This window comes from Xyrauchen texanus, chromosome 6, assembly GCF_025860055.1.
Source record: "Xyrauchen texanus isolate HMW12.3.18 chromosome 6, RBS_HiC_50CHRs, whole genome shotgun sequence".
NCBI lineage: Eukaryota > Metazoa > Chordata > Actinopteri > Cypriniformes > Catostomidae > Xyrauchen > Xyrauchen texanus.
In genome coordinates this window covers 39,322,633-39,344,330 of record NC_068281.1, presented here as the reverse complement: position 1 = coordinate 39,344,330, position 21,698 = coordinate 39,322,633, and the positions used below count along the sequence as shown (strand labels likewise).

General features: G+C 39.4%; 1 protein-coding gene across 3 annotated transcripts in view; it reads left to right on the top strand.

Moving 5' to 3' along the window:
• The window catches only part of LOC127644982 (RNA-binding protein RO60-like), a 41,698-nt gene that overhangs the window by 11,958 nt on the left and 8,042 nt on the right, over nt 1-21,698 (top strand). For 2 of the 3 annotated variants that reach the window (XM_052128457.1, XM_052128459.1), the window contains one exon: nt 2,073-3,097. The exons of the other annotated variant lie outside the window; for it this stretch is intronic. In XM_052128457.1, coding sequence (XP_051984417.1) covers nt 2,073-2,225 — 153 coding nt within the window. In that variant the 3' untranslated portion in view covers nt 2,226-3,097. Of the gene's footprint in view, nt 1-2,072; nt 3,098-21,698 lie in introns of those variants that run through there. 3 annotated transcript variants of the gene reach the window in all.

Here is a 21,698-nt window from a genome sequence, read left to right as displayed (position 1 = left end):
TGCCGAATATTTTGGCTAACCGATTTAGTAAAGTTATGACACCTCTTATACATATAGATCAGGTGGGGTTTATTCGGGGCCATAGCTCTTCTAATAACATTAGGCATTTCATCAATATCGTGTGATCAGTGGCGAATGATCTCCGGTCGCTGCCATCGCACTTCACGCCAAATTTGATATTGATTATATTTTAAGATTTTGGAAATGTATGGGTTTAGGAATACTTTTATTGGTTGGATTAAGTTACTTTATAGACATCCGGTAGCAGCGGTACAAACAAATGTATTAATTTCAGATTATTTTACACTGGATAGGGTCACCCAGCTGGGATGTCTTCTTTACCCATTATTGTTCTGTCTTGCCCTGGAACCATTAACAGCCGCGATAAGAAAGGAGGATGATTTTCCAGGGGTGGTGGAGGGAGGTGTGGCGCATAAACTTTTGCTTTACTCGGATGATATTTTATTATTCATCTCTGACCCCACTAGATCTATGCCTTGCCTCCACAGAATTATTCATTCCTTTTCTAAGTTCTCGGGGTACAGAGTTAATTGGTCTAAATCTGAAGCTTTGGCTCTGACGGCATACGGCCCAGTAAGGACTTTTCAGCCAGGCACCTTCCAGTAGCCCAAACAGGGCATTATGTATTTGGGTATTTTATTCCCAGCAAATTTGTGTGATTTAGTTAGTTAATTTTGCCTTAATTTAGTCATGAGGCATCAGTGTATTACTCCTTGCTAACCAGTGTTATGATCAGCAGACAGATTGTTTCAAAAGGATGGAAGTCTGCAGGGAGCCCTCATTTCAAGAGTGGTGCACGTAGATGGGGAGGGTGCTGGCTTTCGAGGAAGTGTTATGTCGAAGGCTGGGGAACTTGGAGTCATTTAATGGGAAATGGGGCAGCAATTTGGCATTCTTGGAGGGCTTTTGGGGAGGGGCAGTGGAGAGAGTATAGTTTTAAATGTGTGTGATTTTATTTATTTATTTATTTATATATATATATATATATATAAAACGTGTGACCACAGAGATGTTTTTTTGCGGGTTGGGGATTGGGAGGGGTAATAGTGGGGGTTAAATATTGATTCTGTGAATCTATGTTTTGCTGTTCTTTGTTAATTTTATGAATCGATGAAAATTAGAAATAAAAAAAGAACATTTTAAATCAGCAGTAAAATATGACAAAACTGGTATCATAAATTGTGATACTTTACCTCATATTACGCTTAAAAACATAATTTTCATGGCTTGTAAAGCTAATGCGTTTTCTCGAGTTAATTTACAGGTGATGTCTGTATTTAAAAGGTGATTGGCTCTTTTACCTATAAGGCGGGACTTCCTTTCTACATCCGTTTGAGTGTTGGGCTCTAGAGCTTCTCGGTAGGGTGTTCCAATTTCTCCCATTAATTTAAATAGAAGTGGCCCTTCTCCGCTAAAAAATCTCTGGCTTTACACAGAGTTTTATAAGAATAATGTCCAAGTCAAGCAAAGCAGAGCACATATAGTTGGAACAATCTAGGAGCAAATAGCTGCTGCTTATGCCTTTGGACATCACCAAAATCTGATTTAAGAAATGCAAGTGGCTGTAAAGTTTTCCATGTTGTTGTTGTGACTGTTGTGTGGGTCTGCTGTTGCTGACTTCTTTGTCTTGCTACTATGATGCAAAATGTCAACCTGAAAACATCTATGTCACCTCCTCAGCTGACTTCAGTGTCTTCAGCGATTCGATTGTGCATATTGTCATGTATATTTATACAGAGATGTGAAGACTGTAGGACAACAAAAAAACGTTATGCCGAACAATTGCCACTCAAATGTTAAAGTGAAACCGGAACTTTCAAAATTTGGAAATGAACGGAATGTTCAAATGGGCCGAGAAGATTAACTGTCAAAAATACAAATATTCAAATGTAAAAAAATCCAAACAAGGCCTAATCTGCTTTAAGTCTCTCTCTTCATCCATCATATGTCTGTCTTGACAAATTTTACCTATCTTGTTGTCAAATAGGAGAGGTTTTCGTGATAAAGCTTTAGTTATTTTGAAGAAAAATCTTTTTTTTTTTTCCTTTCAGAAAAGTGGCACATTTTCCAAATTAATTGTGTGCTGGATGATCGGCAGTTCTCTGGCCATTGCCGACCCTGAAGACTGCGGCATACTGGACATCTGTGGCTTTGACTCTCGGGCTGTTGACGTCATCCGTAACTTTGTACTTGATGTCATTTAAAATGTTTTGTTTGTAACATGCAGCACTTTCTCAAAGGAAGGAAGAGGCGGCATCTTTGCACCGCACTAAGAGAGAACATGCAAAAAACCCATTTCTTACAATTTAATGTGGTAATCATGTCAAATGTTTCTGCAGTTTGGAAAGAAGTCAAAGTCTAATTCAGTATCCAGCAGGCTGGATTAGTTTCGTGGAAATCATGGAGAGCAAATAAATGGCATTACATTTGTTTTTACTGATCTTATTTCAGTATACAATTCTGTTCATGTATGTATGTTTATTATTATTATTATTATTATTATTAACCTGGTCCAATGAAATATTTGCTTTTCCCAAGAACATAGCCAAGCTGGAGTTCATGTCAAATAGACTTTTTCAAGTACTGGCTTCTTAATTTGATCAAGTTAAAAAAGCTAATTATGTCACGGACCTTCATTGGATGTGTTGTTGTGTTGTATATTTAGAGGCCTTACTCATTATGTAAAATGTGTTTTCTTTATTCATGTCCTGATTTCTTGTCTGTATAACTGGGATGTTGTCAGACATTGAAATTAATGGAAAAGTTAACCTAAAATGTTTAATTCTGTCATAATTTAGTCACCCTCATGTTGTTCCAAACCTGAATGACATTATGTTTTCTGTGGAACATAAAAGGACATGTTTGGTAGAATGATAGCCTCAGTCACCTTTCACGTTGTATTGTGAGTAAATGATCATAGAATAGTCATTTAAGGGTGAACAGTCCCTTTAAAGTGCAGCATAGGTCTTCCAAAAAAAAACTAGATTGATGAGATATAAAACTTAAATGAAGAAAAAGAAAAAAAACTTCAAACTTAACTCACAAAGTTACCAAATGTAATAAAATCAACATTAAAACTGGTATAAATCATGTAAGTTCATTCATTATTACTGGAAACACCACCAAAATGTTTACCTGTGAAATTTACTCAAATTAGCAAATAATATTGACAGACATGATGATGCATTGTAAATTCAACATTTAATCATAAATAATATTTCCTTATAAGTAAAAAGTACTTAAACTTTTCTGCTGTATTTACTTCAACACAACCTTTTTTTCAGTGTAATGAAGTCCTGTCTCTAGACAATCATTTGTTTATCCTTTTCACCCATAATTAATAAATGAATAAAGTGCTTTTGAGCAGGGCCGTAACCACCACAGACATTGGGAGACTCATGTCACTCCCCAATATTCATATTAGTGGTCTACTTACATGGTTTCTTTCCATGGTTGAATATTAAATTATTACATTTGGACCCCAAGACATTACACACAATAATATTAAAACAATAAGCAACATAAATAATATGAATAGTTAAAATACAACATAAAAAACAAATATACATAATATAAATACTAAATGAAAAAGAATTGGATAGTCAGAAAGGCAGACGGACAGAGAGAGAGATAGATAGACTGATTGACAGACAGACAGACAGAAATATAGTTAGATAGACTAACAGGCAGACAGATAGATTGACAGACGGACATACAGACAGATACATATTCATTTCATAGACTCAAAAATATGAATAAAGGGATGTCTATAAATAGATTAAATTGGGGTTTGAAGCACCCCAATTTATATTGTCTTCTGAATATAATATTTCCCTTGTAAAAGAAAACAAATTAATATTGCCTATTTCTCATTGAAATATGTTCATAACATATTTTTGACAGTGGTACCTGTAGCTCTTGGATTTAGAAGCTCTAAATATGCCTGATTAATGCGTCCCTTCCATAAATACATTTTAGAAATGTAAAATTCAAATGTAAAACTGAATAATACATTTAAGGGATACTCTTAATTTATGTTTATTAATATTAAATGTAAAAAAACAACAGAAACGCATTTAAAGACAACCATTTTAGACAGGCACTGTCCGAAGCAGCCCTGTAGCGAGAAGTTGAGTGGTCTTAAATAAAATCCTCGTCCTGCGAACGCGCGATCATGGCGGACGTGTTGAGTGTTCTTCGCCTGTACAACATCCAGAAAAAAGAGATCGTTGCGAAAGGGGATGAAGTTATTTTCGGAGAATTCTCCTGGCCAAAAAATGTCAAGACGAACTATGCCATTCGGGGGTATGTGCGCGGACTTTGTTGCCAGATTATCGTGTTTTTTTGCCTTCTTTCTACTGAGAGACTTGTGTTGCACACACACACACACACAGAGACACACACACAGACACACAGAAAAAGTTTGGAAAATGTATTGATTTTGCTCTTATGGAAAGAAATTGGTACTTTAATTCATCAAAGTGGCATTCAACTGTAATAGTAATTTTTCACATTATTAATGTTTAAAAGATCATGTTTGTGTGTAATATGAGCCAGTTGGGGACGTAAAGTGAATTCGTTAGTCATGGTTTACACAGCGCTCTGTGAGTTTCCACATTGGATACATACTTTTTAAAATGGTGGAGGACATTGCTGTTTCTTTAGTGAATGACATTTGCGCTCCTGCTACCCCGAAATAGAGTGGAATACCCTGCTTGGACATCAATATTCCACTGACAAAGCTGACCTTCAGAAAGCTGTAAGCATCTCTGATTGGGTGTGGCAACAGGTGATCGGTAGCACACGCTCCATCTCTCTAGCTCTCTCTCTCTCACACACACACACACACACACACACACACACACACACACACACACACACACACACACACACACACACACACACACACACATATCCATCCACATACCTGATCGGTCACGTAATAAAGTAGTTCCATGCACACATGTGTTTTATGACCGTACGGTTAATTTATGACAATTTTTTTTTTTTAAATGTTCTTGTTCATTGAACTGTTTTATATAAGCAATTTAACACGAGCAAGAGTGCGATATGGCCTTGCATCAGCACTGCTGTAATTACCTACGGCACAAGGCCGCAGCAGTGCTGATGTAGGGCCATATCGCACTCTTGCTTGTGTGATATTGCTTCTATATAATATATATATAAATTTAATATTAGGGATGCTCCAATCAGGATTTTAACATCTGACACCAATCTATAATTTTCATCTCATCAATCGATGCTGATCATTTAACTTTTTATCAGCAGCTGTGAAAACGTGTTATATGTAAGCTTTCTGCTCAGTGTCACTGTTAACTGAATTTCCCTGTTGGTAATACCATAGTCGTTGCCTAGTTTTTGCTGCCAGTCAATAATTCAGTATACACAAAATATAATTTTAAAATATAAATTTGACTCTTTATTCTAGGCATTAAAATTCTAGGGGCAGTGGTGGCTCAGCGGTTAAGGCTCTGGGTTACTGATCAGAAGGTCGTGGGTTCAAGCCCCAACACCACCAAGACACCACTGTTGGGCCCTTGAGCAAGGCCCTTGAACCTATCTGCTCCAGGGGCTCGTGATCATGGCTGACCCTGCACTCTGACCCCAGCTTAGCTGGGATATGTGAAAAATAAATAATTTCACCATGTATATGCAGAAATGTATGTATAATGTGTGACAATTGGTCAAATTAAATTAAATTAAAATTAAATTAAATTAAAAACTAATAGGCTTATACAAACTATTCTTTACTATAAGATAGTCTTAAAGACTGAGGCTTAATGTCAAACTGAAGTTCCAGTTGAACAGAATAAGGCATCTTGCAAGCAATGATGAAAATGCCAGAGCACTAGTCTGGGCATGAGGGAGACCCAGATCCCTTTGCGCCACTCCAAATATTGCCAACTGCGGTTCTGGGGCTATGGCCTTATTGCATGTATGAAAATGTCTTGAAGATCTTGTCCCAAAATGGTCTCATCCTTGAGCATGCCCAAAAACAGTGATAGAGGGTTGCTGGGTCCCGATTGCACCGTTGACAGGTTGGATCCATTAAGGGAAAAAACTGAGCAAGTCTGCTCCTAGACAGATGAAGTCTGTGTAGGATTTTAAATTGGATAACATGGTGTCTAACACATATGGAGGCTGAGTGAACCCCAGCCACAGCCAACCTCCAGCAATCCTTTGAAAATCCTGTACCAAAATCATCCTCCCATTTTGATTTGAGGTGGTCAAGAGAGGGCAAGGCCACAGACAGTAATAAATCATAGATTTCGGATATCAAGTTTTTCTTAGAAGGGCCTTCGTCAATACAGTCTTCCAACCAGTTGGCAGGAGGTTAATAAGGGAAATACTTTTTGACAAAATTCCTAACTTGGAGGTACCGAAAGAAGTGGGATTGAGGAATATTAAATCTAGTGGCTATCTGAGCGAAAGACATACAAATATTGTCTTTGAAAATGTCTGTCACTGTGTTCAGGCCCTGCCTGGACCACTGTTTGAAAGCAGTGGGTTACATGCCTGAAAAGGTCTGCCTCAGCCCCCAGTGGGTCCTGCACTGCGACCAAATTTTTTATTTATAAACTGATAACAGGGTTACCTGCACATTTAAAATTAATAGGCAGCGGGCTGCACACCAAGGCACCTAGTTTCGTCGGACCATTGAAGTTCTTCTCCATGTTCACCCACTCCAGACCACTCCGCTCCCCTGACTCCAAAACCCAAAAAGCTATTTTATGTATGTTAGCCGCCCAGTAATAAAAGCTGGCATTCAGGAGACCAAATCCCCCTTCCTCCCTGTGACGCTGTTGAAAAATATTTTTTACTCTGGGGACAGTTCTATTCCACAAAAAAGTGCTTCTAGTCTTATCCAACTCCTTAAAAAACGATTTTGATATGAAAAAAGGGATTGTTTGGAACAAAAATAAGAATCTAGGAATAATTGACATTTTAACTGAATTTATTCTCCCCGCCAAAGAGATGGTGAGGGAACCCTATCGTTGGAGGTCCGATTTAGCTTTATCAAGGGCGGGTTTGAAGTTATATTTTAAGCGGTCCCCATATTTTCTGGTCACTGTTACTCCAAGGTATATACATTTATCGCAGCTCACTTTGAATGGGTATGACTCAAATTATATCAATTTCGCTGGTTCGTTAATGGGAAAGAGCAGGCTTTTAGCAGGATTTATCTTATAACCGGATATTCCCCCAAACTCTGATATAATATTCATTACTTTTGGAATTGAGACATCTGGATCGGACAGAAACAGTAAAAGGCCGTCCGCATACAGAGCCAATTTGTGTGTCAGCTCTCCCCTCGTAATGGCATATACCTGTCCCGCACCCCTTATTGCTGCTGCCAGGGGTTCAGTGGCGAGATCGAACAGGAGAGGGGAGAGCGGACAACCCTGTCTGGTCCCATTTAGATGGAAATATTGGGACAATGTGTTATTGGTACAAACTGCCGCTTGAGGGGACATGTACAACACTCTTATCCATGAACAGGAGATGCCAAATCCAAACCTTTCCAATATTTCCAATAAATATTAATATTCGATTCTATCAAATGCTTTCTGGGCGTCTAAAGTGATCAAGACTTCAGGTATAATTGTAGCGTGTGGGGAGTAAATCATATTATACAGGTGATGCAAATTGCCATAGAGCTGTCTGCCAGAAATGAAATCCGACTGATCCGGGTGCACTATTTTTTGCATTACTGTGTCCAATCTTGCTGCTAACAATTTTGTCAGAATCTTATAATCTACCCCCAACATACTTATTGGTCTATATTTCTCACATTTTAAAGGGTCCTTTACTTCTTAGGGATAACAGAAATTGTTGCCTCTGTCATTGTGGAGGGTAGAGAACCTCGTAGTAATGCCTCAATAAATACCTCCTGCATCAATGGGGAGAGCTTGGCTGTGTATGTTTTTTTAAATTCAATAAGGAATCCGTCTGGGCCTGGTCGCTCTCTGTATCTCATTTACTGAGATAGCTCTATCTAAGGCATCAATATCCTCCCTTTCCCAAGTTGGCAACGTGACATTATCCAAAAACATTTTTCCATTTTCTTTATCCGCCACCTCTGATGTATATAATTTCTCATAGAATTTTTAACTCCTCGTTAATCTCCCGTTGTCCAGTAGTTATGTTACCCCCTGAAGTCTCAATCTCTGAAACATTGGCCTCTGCTTCTGCGTGCCTTAACTGATGGGACATTAGCCTTTGTGCCTGCTCCCCAAATTCGTAATACTTAAATCTAGATTTTGAGTGGAGTTCCTCTGCCTTACTTGAGGACAAGGTATCAAATTCAGTTTGCCACCTCACCCTTTCCTTGTATAGGTCAGCTGATGGTTAGCTGCATGCTTTTGATCTATTTCACTAATAAGAGATGTTAGTTCGTCCAAACGTTGTGCCCTCCTTCTGTTCATGCTCGCTGTGTATGAGATTATTTGTCCTCTAAGGTATGCCTTCATGGCTTTCCACAGGTTACCTTTACTAGTTTCAGGTGTGTCATTAATTTCCAAGAAGTAGTCTATTTGATTGGAAAGGAATTAAACAAACTCCTCATCTGAAAGCAACAGGGGGTTCATTCTCCACATGCGTCTAGAAAATACATTCTCTGGAAAACAAAGTGACAAAACCACTGCGCTATGGTCCGAGATGACAATTTCCCCAAAATTGCAGGAGCTCACTTAAGGTATGAGCCGCTTATCCAGTAGAAAAAGGTAAATTCTCGAGTAGGATTGGTGCACCAGTGAGAAAACGTATACATATCTAGTATCAGGATTTTTGGATCACCAGGGGTCCGCTTTTCCATAGGCTTGGAGGAAGGAAATAATATGTTGTGCCGAATTAGACAAGGGTCTGCTGGTAGGGCTCGAGCGATCTAGAGTGGGGTGCAGCACACAATTAAAGTCGCCACCTAGAATTAACTGGTGATCGTTTAGTTCCGGTAGCATGGCAAACAAGTCCTTAAATTCGACATTATCCCAGGTTGGGGCGTATATGTTTGCCAAAATAACTGGTACATTTATGTAACTTCCCCTGCACAATTACAAATCGTCCATTTTTATCCGATATTACTTTAGATTTTAGGAATTGGGTAGTTTTAAGTACAAGTATAGCAGTGCCTCGACTTTTAGCATTGAAACTAGAGGGACATTTTTTTTTTAAATCCTCCCCTCGTTAGTTTGGCATGGTCACAATGTTTCAAGTGTATCTCTTGTAAATATACCACCTCTGACTTCAGAGTCTTAAGGTGCAGGAAAATCTTATTTCGCTTTACCAGGTGGTTAGCACCTCGTACATTCCAACTCGTAAAGATAGTTTTCGGTCGGTTATCTAAACCTGACATATGACATTATATACCATAGTATATATGCCCCTCCCCAACTGAGAGGCTGCTTGACCATCCAACAAAGTTGTAGCCTCTAGCATACAAACGAAATTCCTTACTAATGAGACTCAGCCTCATCCTAAACTGTTATGATGCTGTATAATAAAATGTTTATCTCTCTGCATGCATAAACATAACTCCATTTTATAGGAATGACCCAACAGAAATAGGCACCAATCTAGTATTAGCGGCAAAATGAAAATGATCCTAAGTAGGCTATATTCAGATAATAGGGTGCCTGAAGAAAAACTAGAAATAGCAATATTGCCACTGACACCGAGATAAGAAAGGCTCCCTGCAGAAATGGATACATAAAATTGAATCCTACCCAAGCCTGAGTGATAGGGTAAACATATTCCACATATTCAGTGTATTAACCCACTCCCCGTGTCACTAGACTGCCCCTTATGTTTGAGTGTTTTTGTAACCATAAGAGGAAGGAGAGCAACATCTAAACATTTTCAGGGAGTAAAGTTATCGTCTCATCGGCTGGTTGATCAATTTTAAGTTAACAGTAGATGAGCAGGTCGGTTTTACTGTTACTGGCGTAGCCCCTTTATTTCAGTATGTTGGCCAATACATATTCCTTTGCTGCCATGGGATCCTTGAAGTTCCGGCGGGTGCCGTTCATGGTTATCCGAAGCTCCGCGGGGTACCACAAGCCTGCCTGTACCCCCTCACAGCCCCGCAGCATTCCTCTCACCTCGCTGAAAGCCACTCGCTGCTCCATCACTGCTCGTGTGTAATCTGGGAAGATGCAAATTTTATCCCCCTCAGCCGTCAAAATTAGCTTCAGAGCTCTTGCTTTTTCCAGTATACTCTTGCATCCTTGGAAGTAATGGCATTTTATTATCCATGCCTTGGGAGGGAGCCCATCCTCCTGTCTCCGCCATAGCAACCGATTGGCCCTGTCCAACACCGGGGTCTCCTCCAACCGCAGAGACTCCTTCAGCAGCCGGGCCATAAACTCCACAGGGCGCGTACCGTTCTCATGTCCCTCTTTAATGCCGGTGACTCGTAGGTTACAGCGTCGTGAGCAAGCTTCGAGATCCTCATTGCGTGCTTTCAGTACGTCAATCTGTTTTTTAATTTCTACCATGTCATTCTCAAGTCGAGTAATAGAGCCAGAGTGGTCGCTTGTAGCGGTCTCCAGTGAAGCCACCTGCTTTCCCAGCGTTGCGTTGTCTGCTTTTGCAGCTTCGGTAGCCTGCTGCAAGTCTCACCTTTGCTGGTCAATCCTGGCATTTTGACTCTCAGCCTTTTCCTCAATCTTGGCAAGTAGCTCTACCTTCAGTTTCTCAATAGCACAGAGGATTGCCGACTCCCCGGACTGCGCGCTCTGTTTGTTAGCGAGGGAGCTAATGGAAGCTAACGAGCTCGCGCTAGTCTCTCAGGTATTTTTCCTGCTCATTTTTCTTTGCTCACCGTCCAAAGCAGCCGAAAACATGTCGTTGGCGTGTGTTGTTCTGAGGAGCATTAGGTCGTCATATAACTTTGGCGAGATGTAAGTTAAGTTGGTAATTTTAGCAGTTCAGGTGAGGAGCTCAGCAAGGAAGCATCCTCACATGTTCGCGGTCTGTGGGCCTCCCTGCTTTTACTTGTTTCCACGGGAAGTGTAATAAGAGCGGCACGCTCTCTTGTGAGGTGAACAAATGAAAGGAGAATGAAAAGCACATGTTTCTGGACTCTACAGGTGTTATTGTTAATGCTCTTTGCTCTGCAATCATTTAATAAAGATGTTTGAATTATACCCCATCTTGTATTCTGCGTTATTATTATGATACCTGTGCCTTGCGGAGACTGAGATGCTGCTACCGCAGATAAAAATAAAAACGTTTCACGCAGGACGCTCCAGTTTAGTGTAAATAAAGCATTTAGCGCACGCAAGCAAACGTAACCGAACTCCGAGCACTTCTGTTACTCTAAGCATGAGAGAGATTTGTGGAGCACAGAAACGCCCTTAAAACACCATAATAATGCTCTGACTTAATATAGACTGGACAGAGCAGCGCAAATACACTTTGAAGGGAGCAGACTATATATTTAATTAATTAATTAATTAAATCGCAGCCCTTTGCAATTTAATAATCGCACAAGGTCATATTGCGGTTTCGATTTTATTTCAATTAATTGTGCAGCCCTACTGCAGAGTGTTTAAGCATCATAACCGTTTCCCCAGAAATGACAACAAAGCATATCTATCCTATTCTGAACAGCTGAGCAAGACTTTGTATAAAGCTATAAAAAAAAGAAAAGTCAACCATTATGAATTATAATATAAAAATAATTATGTGTTTCAGTTATATTCATGTGTTGTTGTCACTCAGTTTTATTCATAATTCATCCGGCCCCTTTTCTTGTTGAACGAGATTGACAAACTGAATGAACGACTGAATGATTCCACTGTTCATGGTGACTGATTAATTAAATTCGTTCGCAAACGAGTTTACCAGTACATTCAGTTCATTTAAGAATGAAATGACTGTCTAGTTCAGTGAAGGTGTATTCATTCAGTGGGCCGAACCAATGATATGTTCCTTTACAGCCCGCACTCAAATGCTATTGGCTCACGCTATATTGTCTTTACTGGCATGAAAAGCCAAAACTCCGGCCCATTGGCTTCGAAAAGGAAAAGACGTCAGTGAACGAGAAATATGAGTCTGTGTTTGGAGGTGAATGAGAATGATTCTTTCAATTGAAACATTAATTCAAAAAGACTGATTTGTTTACAAATGAAACATTACTAGCTTGTAAGAAAATTTTTGAAATAAAAACGTGGCATGTTCTAAAGATTTTCTAAAAGTTTTTTAGATACCATGAAATTCATATTTGTTATTAAAAGTTACTGTATTTCAATTGACTTACTCTTTAAACAAATGCTTTGAGAGGCTAATCAGAGATTACATCTGCTCTGTTCTGCCCCCCTCTTTGGACCCATTGCAGTTTGCCTACTGCAACAACCGCTCCACTGATGATGCCATTGAATCTACAATACACACTGCTCTCTCCCACCTGGAAAAAGGTACACATATGTGAGAATGTTGTTTGTAGACTACAGCTCAGCATTCAACACCATAGTGCCCTCCAAGCTTGATGTGAAACTCTGGGCTTAAACGGCTCGCTGTGCAGCTGGATCCTGGACTTCCTGTCAAGCAGACGTCAGGTGGTTAGAATGGGCAGCAACATCTCATCACTGACCCTCAACATTTCTCTGCAGAATGCCACTTGTCACTAAGGCTTAACTCTCCACTACCAGCCTCAGCGGCATGTGAGCGACTGTTCCGCACCGCAGGACTGATTTTTACGACAAAAAGGGCACGAGTGGATTCCAAGAACTTTGAAAATCAGCTGCTTCTCAGGCTAAACAAAGACAGAAATGAACACGCGTATATACACATATACCTAAACACATGCACACACAGACACTCGCACCCTCACTGGCTCACACCCAAAATAACTTGAGGGTAAAAAGAGGGCTCTCTTAGTAATGTAGTGTATGCCTTGCCTATTATTCCCCAGTTTTTGGAGGGGCTATGTATTCAGTTTTGTATAAGGGATGTTACCACATGTTGATAGTGCTGATGGCACACACATTAATATTCAGTCTTTAGGACCAATTGTTTAGGCCAATGAATAGGCCTGTGTCTGGAATGTCTCTGTTCTCAGTCATGTCACCAATTTGAGCAGTACTTATTTAAAGTAATATATAATTATACACACATTTTAAATATGGAAATGTATACTCCGCTCTTAATTTCTCCAGTATTAAGCAGTCATCTGAAACCTGACAGGTTTAGTCACATAGTTTCCATATGCTGATACATTCATTAGCTAAGAAAATTTGAAATGTAAGTTATTTTGTATTAATGTATTGTAGATGTGAGGTCCAGTTACCAGCGTGACACTAAAACAGGTAGTAGTAATTGCTACTTTTTACTTAAGTACATGTCAAAGCCCATAATTCTTTACTTTAACTTGAGTGGTAAAATTTGAAGTACAGACTATTTCAGAGTCTTTTTAAACAGGAGTATCTGTACATGTACATTTGCCATCTCTGGTGTTACAAATCTATTTGGTGTCATGCCTAGCCACTGCAATCGCAGACATATCTGTCACTTCCTTCTGTTTGTAAGTACTCAAATTCTGATTAACAGTTTCATGTTGCTTTGAAGGCCATGTGAAGCTGCATGTTTAGTCTGTTAAGTAATCAGGAACACAGTCTTGGCTTGTTTGGATAAGTAATGTATTTAAGAATGACAAGCTTATACCCCACCATAAGTCTTTTAATGCAATTCTATTTTAAAATCATCGCCTTTACAATGTGATGTTAAATCGAACAGGAGTGGTGGTGAGCTAAAGCTGGTAAACAGAAGTTTGCTGGTTCGATCCCCACAGCCACCACCATTGTGTCCTTGAGCAAGGCATTTAACTTTGGATAGGAACACAAAACTCCATAAGATGTTAGTTAATGGAGAAGAGAAACCAGGCTCACTGTGGGGGCCAGTTCCCCTCTGGCTAACATCATGAATATAATGTAAATATTACTTATGTATAGTTAAAGTCGTGGTTTAAAATTATTAAACTAAGTAAGAGTTAAGGGTCACAAAATGATGTGAAAACCATCCTGATCACTCATTCATACAAAACAATATAGTAATTGAACTTTTGTAAGACACTTAGTGTTAGAAATGTCATATGCAAGGAGGCGTGAACTATCATGAATATGTATGTATTTCACACCTGAGGAGACAACAGACCCCCTTGGGCCTATCAATGAGGAATGTGACAGAAAGAGAATGAATGTGAGGAGACTTGATGATCCAAATCAAGTTTTAAGTTAAAAGAAGTAATCGGACTATATATTGTCTTTACATAAAGACTCTACTTAATTTTAGACCTGAATTTTCAGCATCATTACTTCAGTCTTCAGTGTCTCGTGATCCTTCAGAAATCATAATAAGATGCAGATTTTCTAATATGGGCACATTTTACTCATTTACACCTGAACACATATTTGTAAGCACAAGCTTTGTTAATGATAATGAGGCAGCATAAACACTAGATCAAATATAATCTAAACATTCATTTTATTTTTATATCATATTACATATCATATTTATATCATACAGCATACAATTTAAATGCATCCTTTAGCCGGAACAACATTTACATGTAACTAAAACTTGCTTATTAGGACATATTTCAATACTCTGAATCCTGGCTGAACAGTCCCACTCGTAAAATATGTACATTTTTATATAAAATAGCATGTCAACTAATTAAAACTAAATGACTTACTCGTCCGGAATTGTATCCTCGTTTGGATCAAGTCTCTCTTCAAAATACAAACGTGCATCAGAGTTCCGCTCATCTTCTGAGGAAAATTGTAACTCTTCATCACTATCCAGGAGTTTTCTCACTTGTGTACCGTGCTGTCTTTCAAACACGTAGAAAAATGAACAAAGTTGTTGTTTTTAAGACAAAGTCGGGGGCGTTTACCATTTGCATTGATAGTCTCAGCACATTATCTTATGCCAGGAAAACTGTACATCGCTTTGTTTCATACAGATTACATTGCAGGAGAATATTTGTTTTTAATTTGAATTATTTTATTTAAAAGTAGACATTTTAAGCTTTCTTTAGACATATGTTTCATGTTTGTGTGGTAAGTATTTGTGGAGTTTCAGTTCATTTTTGTAACGTGTTTCAGATATATGCTTGCAAACCCAGAGATCACTCACAGCTCACCCTTTTAATTTTCTTTATTTTACAAAAGCACAAGGTTTTGTTGTTATTGTGAGTGTACACAAATAAAAGTAGACCTTTTATAGTCTCTAATGATGTCTTACACTTATCTGTATGCCCCAAAATGATGGAGAATTTTATGTTGTTTCCGCTGTAATGACGGAAAAATCCAGCAGGACGCGCATCCATCGACACGAGGGTTAATAAATGGTTTGATAACTGCCATTTTAAAGTTTCTTGGGACATGTCCTAAGCATAGCGAGGAGTTAATAATATTAAGGAAAGGTTCTGAAATTACAGGAGATGCCTCTTTAAGAGCTTAGTTGGTATAGGATCTAACAAACATGTTGTGGCTTTTGATGTTTCGATAAGTTTTGTTAGCTCTTCATGACCAATGACAGAGAAGGATTGAAGTTGCACGTGAGGAAAATTATTAGACACTGTTTTCTGAGGTGCTATGACAGATGATTGCATAATTCCAATTTTATTTTTGATTTCAATTTTATCTGTAAAGAAATTCATGAAGCCATTACTCTTGTGCTGCGACGTAATATCTGGTTCTGTTGAGGCTTTATTCATAACCAATTTAGCCACAGTACTGAATAAACATCTAGGATTGTTGTGGTTATTTTCTATGAGTTTACTAAAATATGCTGACCTGGCAGCTTTTAGTGCCTGTCTGTAGCTATAGACACTATCCTTCCATGCACCACGAAATACTTCCAATTTTTCCGAGCTGCTCTCTTTGAGCGCATGAGTGTGATCATTGTTCCATGGTGCAGGGCTTATTTCTTTAATTTTATTTAATCAAAGTGGTGCGACAATATCAAGAGTGCTAGAGAAGACTGCATTTATATTTTTTGTTATTTCATCAAGTTCTTCTGGGCTTTGGGGTTTATTGAGTGTAAGATAGATCTGGAAGATTATTAGTGAAGCTATCTTTAGTAGTCGAAAGAATAGTTCTACCTGAATGATAGCTTGGTGTAGATTGAGTAACATTAGCTGATTGCAGCACACAAGAGACGAGGTAATGATCTGAGATGTCATCGCTCTGCTGCAGAACTTCTATAATTTCAACATCAACTCCATATGACAGAATTACATCTAGCGTATGATTATGGCAATGAGTCCAAGAGAGTTGAGAATATTGATAAATGCTACTCCCAATGTATAATTTTCATTATCTATGTGAATGCTGAAGTCACCAGTTAAAGCTCTATTTACAGTAACTACAAGATCTGATTTTTTTATTTTTTTTTGCAAATTCACCAAGGAAATTAGAATAAGGCCCGGGTGATCTATACATTGTAGCAAGGACAAAAGACGAGATTTTTTATTTATATCTGACTGTGTCACATTAAGCATTATCAGTTCAAAAGACTTACATTTATATCCTGTCCTCTGAGGAACACCAAAAACTTCACTGTAAATTGTAGCAACACCTCCTCCTCAACCCTTCAGACGAGGCTCATGTTTATAACAATAACCTGGGGGAGTAGATTCATTTAAACTAATATATTCATCCGGTTTAAGCCAGGTTTCAGTCAAACAGAGCGCATCCAATCTATGATCTATAATCATTTCATTAACAATTAGTGCTTTAGTAGAAAGAGATCTAATGTTTAGTAGCCCTATTTTTATATGGTGTGTATTTTTAATTTGTTTGTTTTGTTCAAGTTTGACCTTAATTAAATTTATCTAAATTATTTAGTGAGGGTATTGTGTTTTGTAGTTTGGGGAACAGACACAGTCTCTATGAGATATCTCTGTGATACAGTCTCTATGTGTTGTAGTTTATCTGACCTGTGTGACGTCTCAAGGCAGCTAGCAGACGTTCGGATTAACCAGTTTGTCTGCTTCCTGACCTGGGCCCCAGTTAGTCAAATACTATCATTATTACGAATATGAGCCAAATTACTAGAGAGGAGAGCAGCACCTTCCCTGGAGGGATGGAGTCTGTCTCTCTTTAGCAGATCAGGTCTAGCCCAAAAACTTTTCCAATTGTCTAATAAATCCTATTTTATTCTTCAGACACCACTCCGACATCCAGCCATTCAGTAACACTAATCTACTATAAATCTCGTCACCACGACGAGCAGGGAGGGGACCAGAGCATATTACAGTGTCTGACATCGTTTTTGCAAATTCGCACACCTCTTTAACATTATCTTTAGTGATCTCCGACTGGCGAAGCCGGACATCGTTAGTGCCGACATGGATAACAATTTTAGAAAATTTTAATTTAACATTAGCCAGCACTTGTAAATTTGATTTGATGTCAGACGCTCTAGCCCCTGAAATGCAATTAACAATAGTGGCTGGAGTCTCTACTTCCATGTTCCTTAAAATAGAATCCCCAATAACAAGGGCTCTTTCAACATGATTCTGAGTGGGTGTATCACTGAGTAGGGAGAATCGATTGGAAACCCTAACAGGAACAGGAGAGTGGTGTCTCTTTGCTGAGCGAGTATGCCGCCAAGACATCACCCAAATGCCCTGCTGCAGGGGCTCTACAGCCGGAACTAAAGTGTGTATGTTGCTCTCTGTACTACTCTCATCCGAAACAGTATCTACCGGCTTTTATTTCTCACTGACCTCCACTAGCGTTTGGATGCAAGTCTCTAACTCATTAACCTTCTCCGTCAGCCTGAGTAATTCCTTACATTTATCACATGTGAATCCCTCACTGCTGACAGAAGAGGCTATTGTAAACATGTGACATGCAATGCAGGAAGAAATGACATGAGCGGATGCCATGACTTACCGCAAGTTGTTGGTTGTTCCTGAGCGGTGGGGGATTGAGATTGATGTGAGTCCCTCACGCAATTGTTTGCTGTTGTTTGTTGTTCTTGATAAACGGTGCTTTTGAGATCGATGCAATAATCTGTGTACCGCAGAGGAGCAAAAATGAGTGCGTGCTGGAAAAATGCACGCAGTTTAATCGCGATAAAAATAGAATGCGGATGCCGGTGGAATATGCGCGCAGTTGAATCGGCGTAAGAGAATAATACGAGGGAAAACCAGATGCGCGCTTAAAAATGGCAGATGTTAAGGATTAAAGGCTGAATACAGATATATAAGCGATGCTACAAACGCAGACTCTAGCTAGGTGCCAGCATCAACAGGTAAAATACACGCAGATTAAAATGACAAAGGATATAACAATGAACATTTTAGAATAAGAATAAGCAATGCTAAGCAGCCCAAGCAGGCTACAAACAAACACTCGAGCAGTGTGCCGTCAGCAAGCATTCAACACCATAGTGCCCTCCAAGCTTGATGTGAAACTCCGGGCTCTGGGCTTAAACAGCTTGATGTGCAGCTGGATCCTGGACTTCCTGTCAAGCAGATGTCAGGTGGTTAGAATGAGCAACATCTCCTCATCACTGACCCTCAACCCCGCAGGGCTGTGTTCTCAGCCCACTCCTGTATTCCCTGTACACATGACTGTGTGGCAACACATAGCTCCAATGCCATCATTAAGTTTACTGACGATACGACGGTGGTAGGTCTGATTACTGACAATGATGAAACGGCCTACAAAGAGGAGGTGCACTCTGACACGCTGGTGCCAGGAGCACAACTTCTCCCTCAACGTCAGTAAGACCAAGGATCTTGTAGTGGACTTCATGAGGAAAGACGGAGAACACAGCCCCATCACCATTAATGGAGCACCGGAGGAGAGAGTCAGCAGCTTCAAGTTCCTCTGTGTCCACATTACTGAGGAACTCGCATGGTCCGTCCACACTGAGGCCGTTGTGAAGATGGCTCACCAGCGCCTCTTCTTCCTGAGAATTTTGGAATGAACCACCACATCCTCACACGGTTCTACACTAGCACTGTAGAGAGCATCCTGACTGGCTGCATCACCACCTGGTATGGCAATAGCACCGCCCACTATCACAAAGACCTGCAAAGTGTGGTGCGAACTGCCAGAAACAACATCTGAGTTGAGCTTCCCTCCCTCCAGGATATCTATACCAGGCGGTGTGTGAAAAAAGCTCGGATCATCAGAGACTCCAGCCACCCGAGTCATGGACTGCTCTCACTGCTACCATCAAGCAGGCGGTATCGCAGCATCAGGACCCGCACCAGCCGACTACATGACAGCTTCTTCCCCCAAGCAATCACACTTTTGAACACTTGATCTATCAGGATCAATATACATCAGCACTGTACTTTATTAATTATATATCTCACACTGGACTATCAGGGCGGCACGGTGGTGCAGTGGTTAGCAGTGTCGCCTCACAGCAAGAAGGTTGTGGGTTCAAACCCTGGTTGCCCCGGCCTTTCTGTGTGGAGTTTGCATGTTCTCCCCGTGTCTGCGTGGGTTCTCTCCGGGTACTCCGTTAATTGGTTAATTGGTGTCTCCAAAAAAAAATTGCCCTAGGTGTGGATGTGGATGTGGAGGTGAGTGTGAGTGTATGTCTGTCTATGTGTGGCCCTGCGATGGACTGGCGACCTGTCCAGGGTGTCCCCCGCCTTTCGCCCAATGTTAGCTGGGATAGGCTCCAGCCCCCCGCGACCCTGTACACAGGATAAGCGGTTGACGATGGATGGATGGACACTGGACTATCATTATTATATTCTCCTCAATACATCTACAGTGTGTATATATATATATATTTTTTTTATATATACTTTTTATTTTTTTATTGTATGTGTATTCTATATTGTGTATTGTTTACTGTGCATTTTATATAATTATTGTGTTGTGTAATTATGTGGACATTTGATATGTAAATCTGTATATGTCTCGTCACTGTCATGACTGCTATGTTGCTCAGAACTGCACACAAGAATTTCACCTACTGTTGCACTTGTGTACATGGTCATGTGACAAAGTGATTTGATTTGAATATTGTCTTGAAATTTAGTAGCCTAGATTTTACTTAATTTATACCATTTAGATTTACTTAGAAAAACTGTGTGCAACATCTTGCGAAATAAAAATTGAGAATCTTATTAGACCTTGAGAATCTTACAAGAAATGTTTTTGCAGTGTAGTGATCGAACTAGTTCACTCATTTGTTAATGCTTGTCCAAAATTGGATTTGAATGTCCTTGTATGTTCTATTTAATTGCAGAACTGGGAAGGAGGGACAACCTAAAGAGTACTACACCCTTGACTCAATTCTATTTCTGCTCAACAATGTACATCTTCCTCACCCGTCCTATGTCCGCAGAGCTGCGGTAAGTAAAATGGACGTTGCTCTCCACCTTATTTTGCAATGCGGAAGTGAGTGATCAGTTGCATTACCAGCATGACAAAGTTCTGATGTCATTAGCCACATTGTAAATGTCTTATAAACGATCACACAACCACGGGATGTACAGCAGAATTATATGCTATTGTAGGATAATTTTCTGACGTCAGTATTTATCATTAAAGTAGAACATTAACTTGTTGCCGTGAGTTGTATCAAAGACAATAATAAAATCTGCTGCTTATTAGGGTTGCCACGATTATACGGTTTCACTAACCGTGATTAAAAGTGACACTGTTAATTTAACCGCAAGAATTTAGAATACACTGTTAAAACTATGAAAAGCTTTATTTAGACTTAGCAAAAATAATAAACAATGTATCAATATATAATATAATAGAGTTTGTAATCCTAAATGTGAAAACTCTTGTGTCTGTTTGGTTACTGGAGCTGTTGCTATGGTTACAGATGGTGTATTTTCATGTCTACATGTAAACCTCCATTCACATTGTATCTGCATATATAATCTCAGATGATTCCTTTATTTATTTCCTATGTCGATATTTCAAAAGCCACACTAAAAGTGTGCTGCTTGTCTATTTTCTATACACCGCTATGAAAGTGAATGTTCTCTGACTAGAAAGGAGAGAGTGTGTTTATTATTTGCCTATCACGAGAACTGACAAGAAATATCAGTTGCGTTTCACCCCAAAATTTAAACGGAAAAAGAATAAAATGTATGGAGAGCGGTATAAAGAGAGCACTAATGCTAATCAGTTCAGTGCGACCAAACCAAACTGTCAACTTCTGAATCCTCCAGACTCTAAACTGTTGTTTAAACAATCACGCAAATCAACATAAAACTCATTCTTATGTAAATGTTTTGCAAATTACAATGGAAATGGAGACTAATAAGAGATATAACTCCCCTTCCCCAACTGCCAGTAGCGAAAGGTAATGATATATTATTTAAATTGACGTACAGTATACATTACATAATGTCATTATTTGTTTTACTGCCTTAATTGTAATATAAAAACATTATTGTGATGCCTGTATTTGTTGCATAACACCCTGTCTACACTTGGAGTGCCATTGACGCGACGGCTTGAGGCTGTCTGCACTGGACGCCGCGGCTTGAGGCTGTCTGCACTGGATGTGTCGTCATGAATGTTCTAAACGGTTTAATCTGTGTAATGGCGCGAGTGCGTTCGGCACAAAATGGAATGTGACACCCGTTTATTGTCGGCACAATGGACGTGCTGCAACAGACTCTTCCAGTGTAGACGGCATCATTGATTATAATG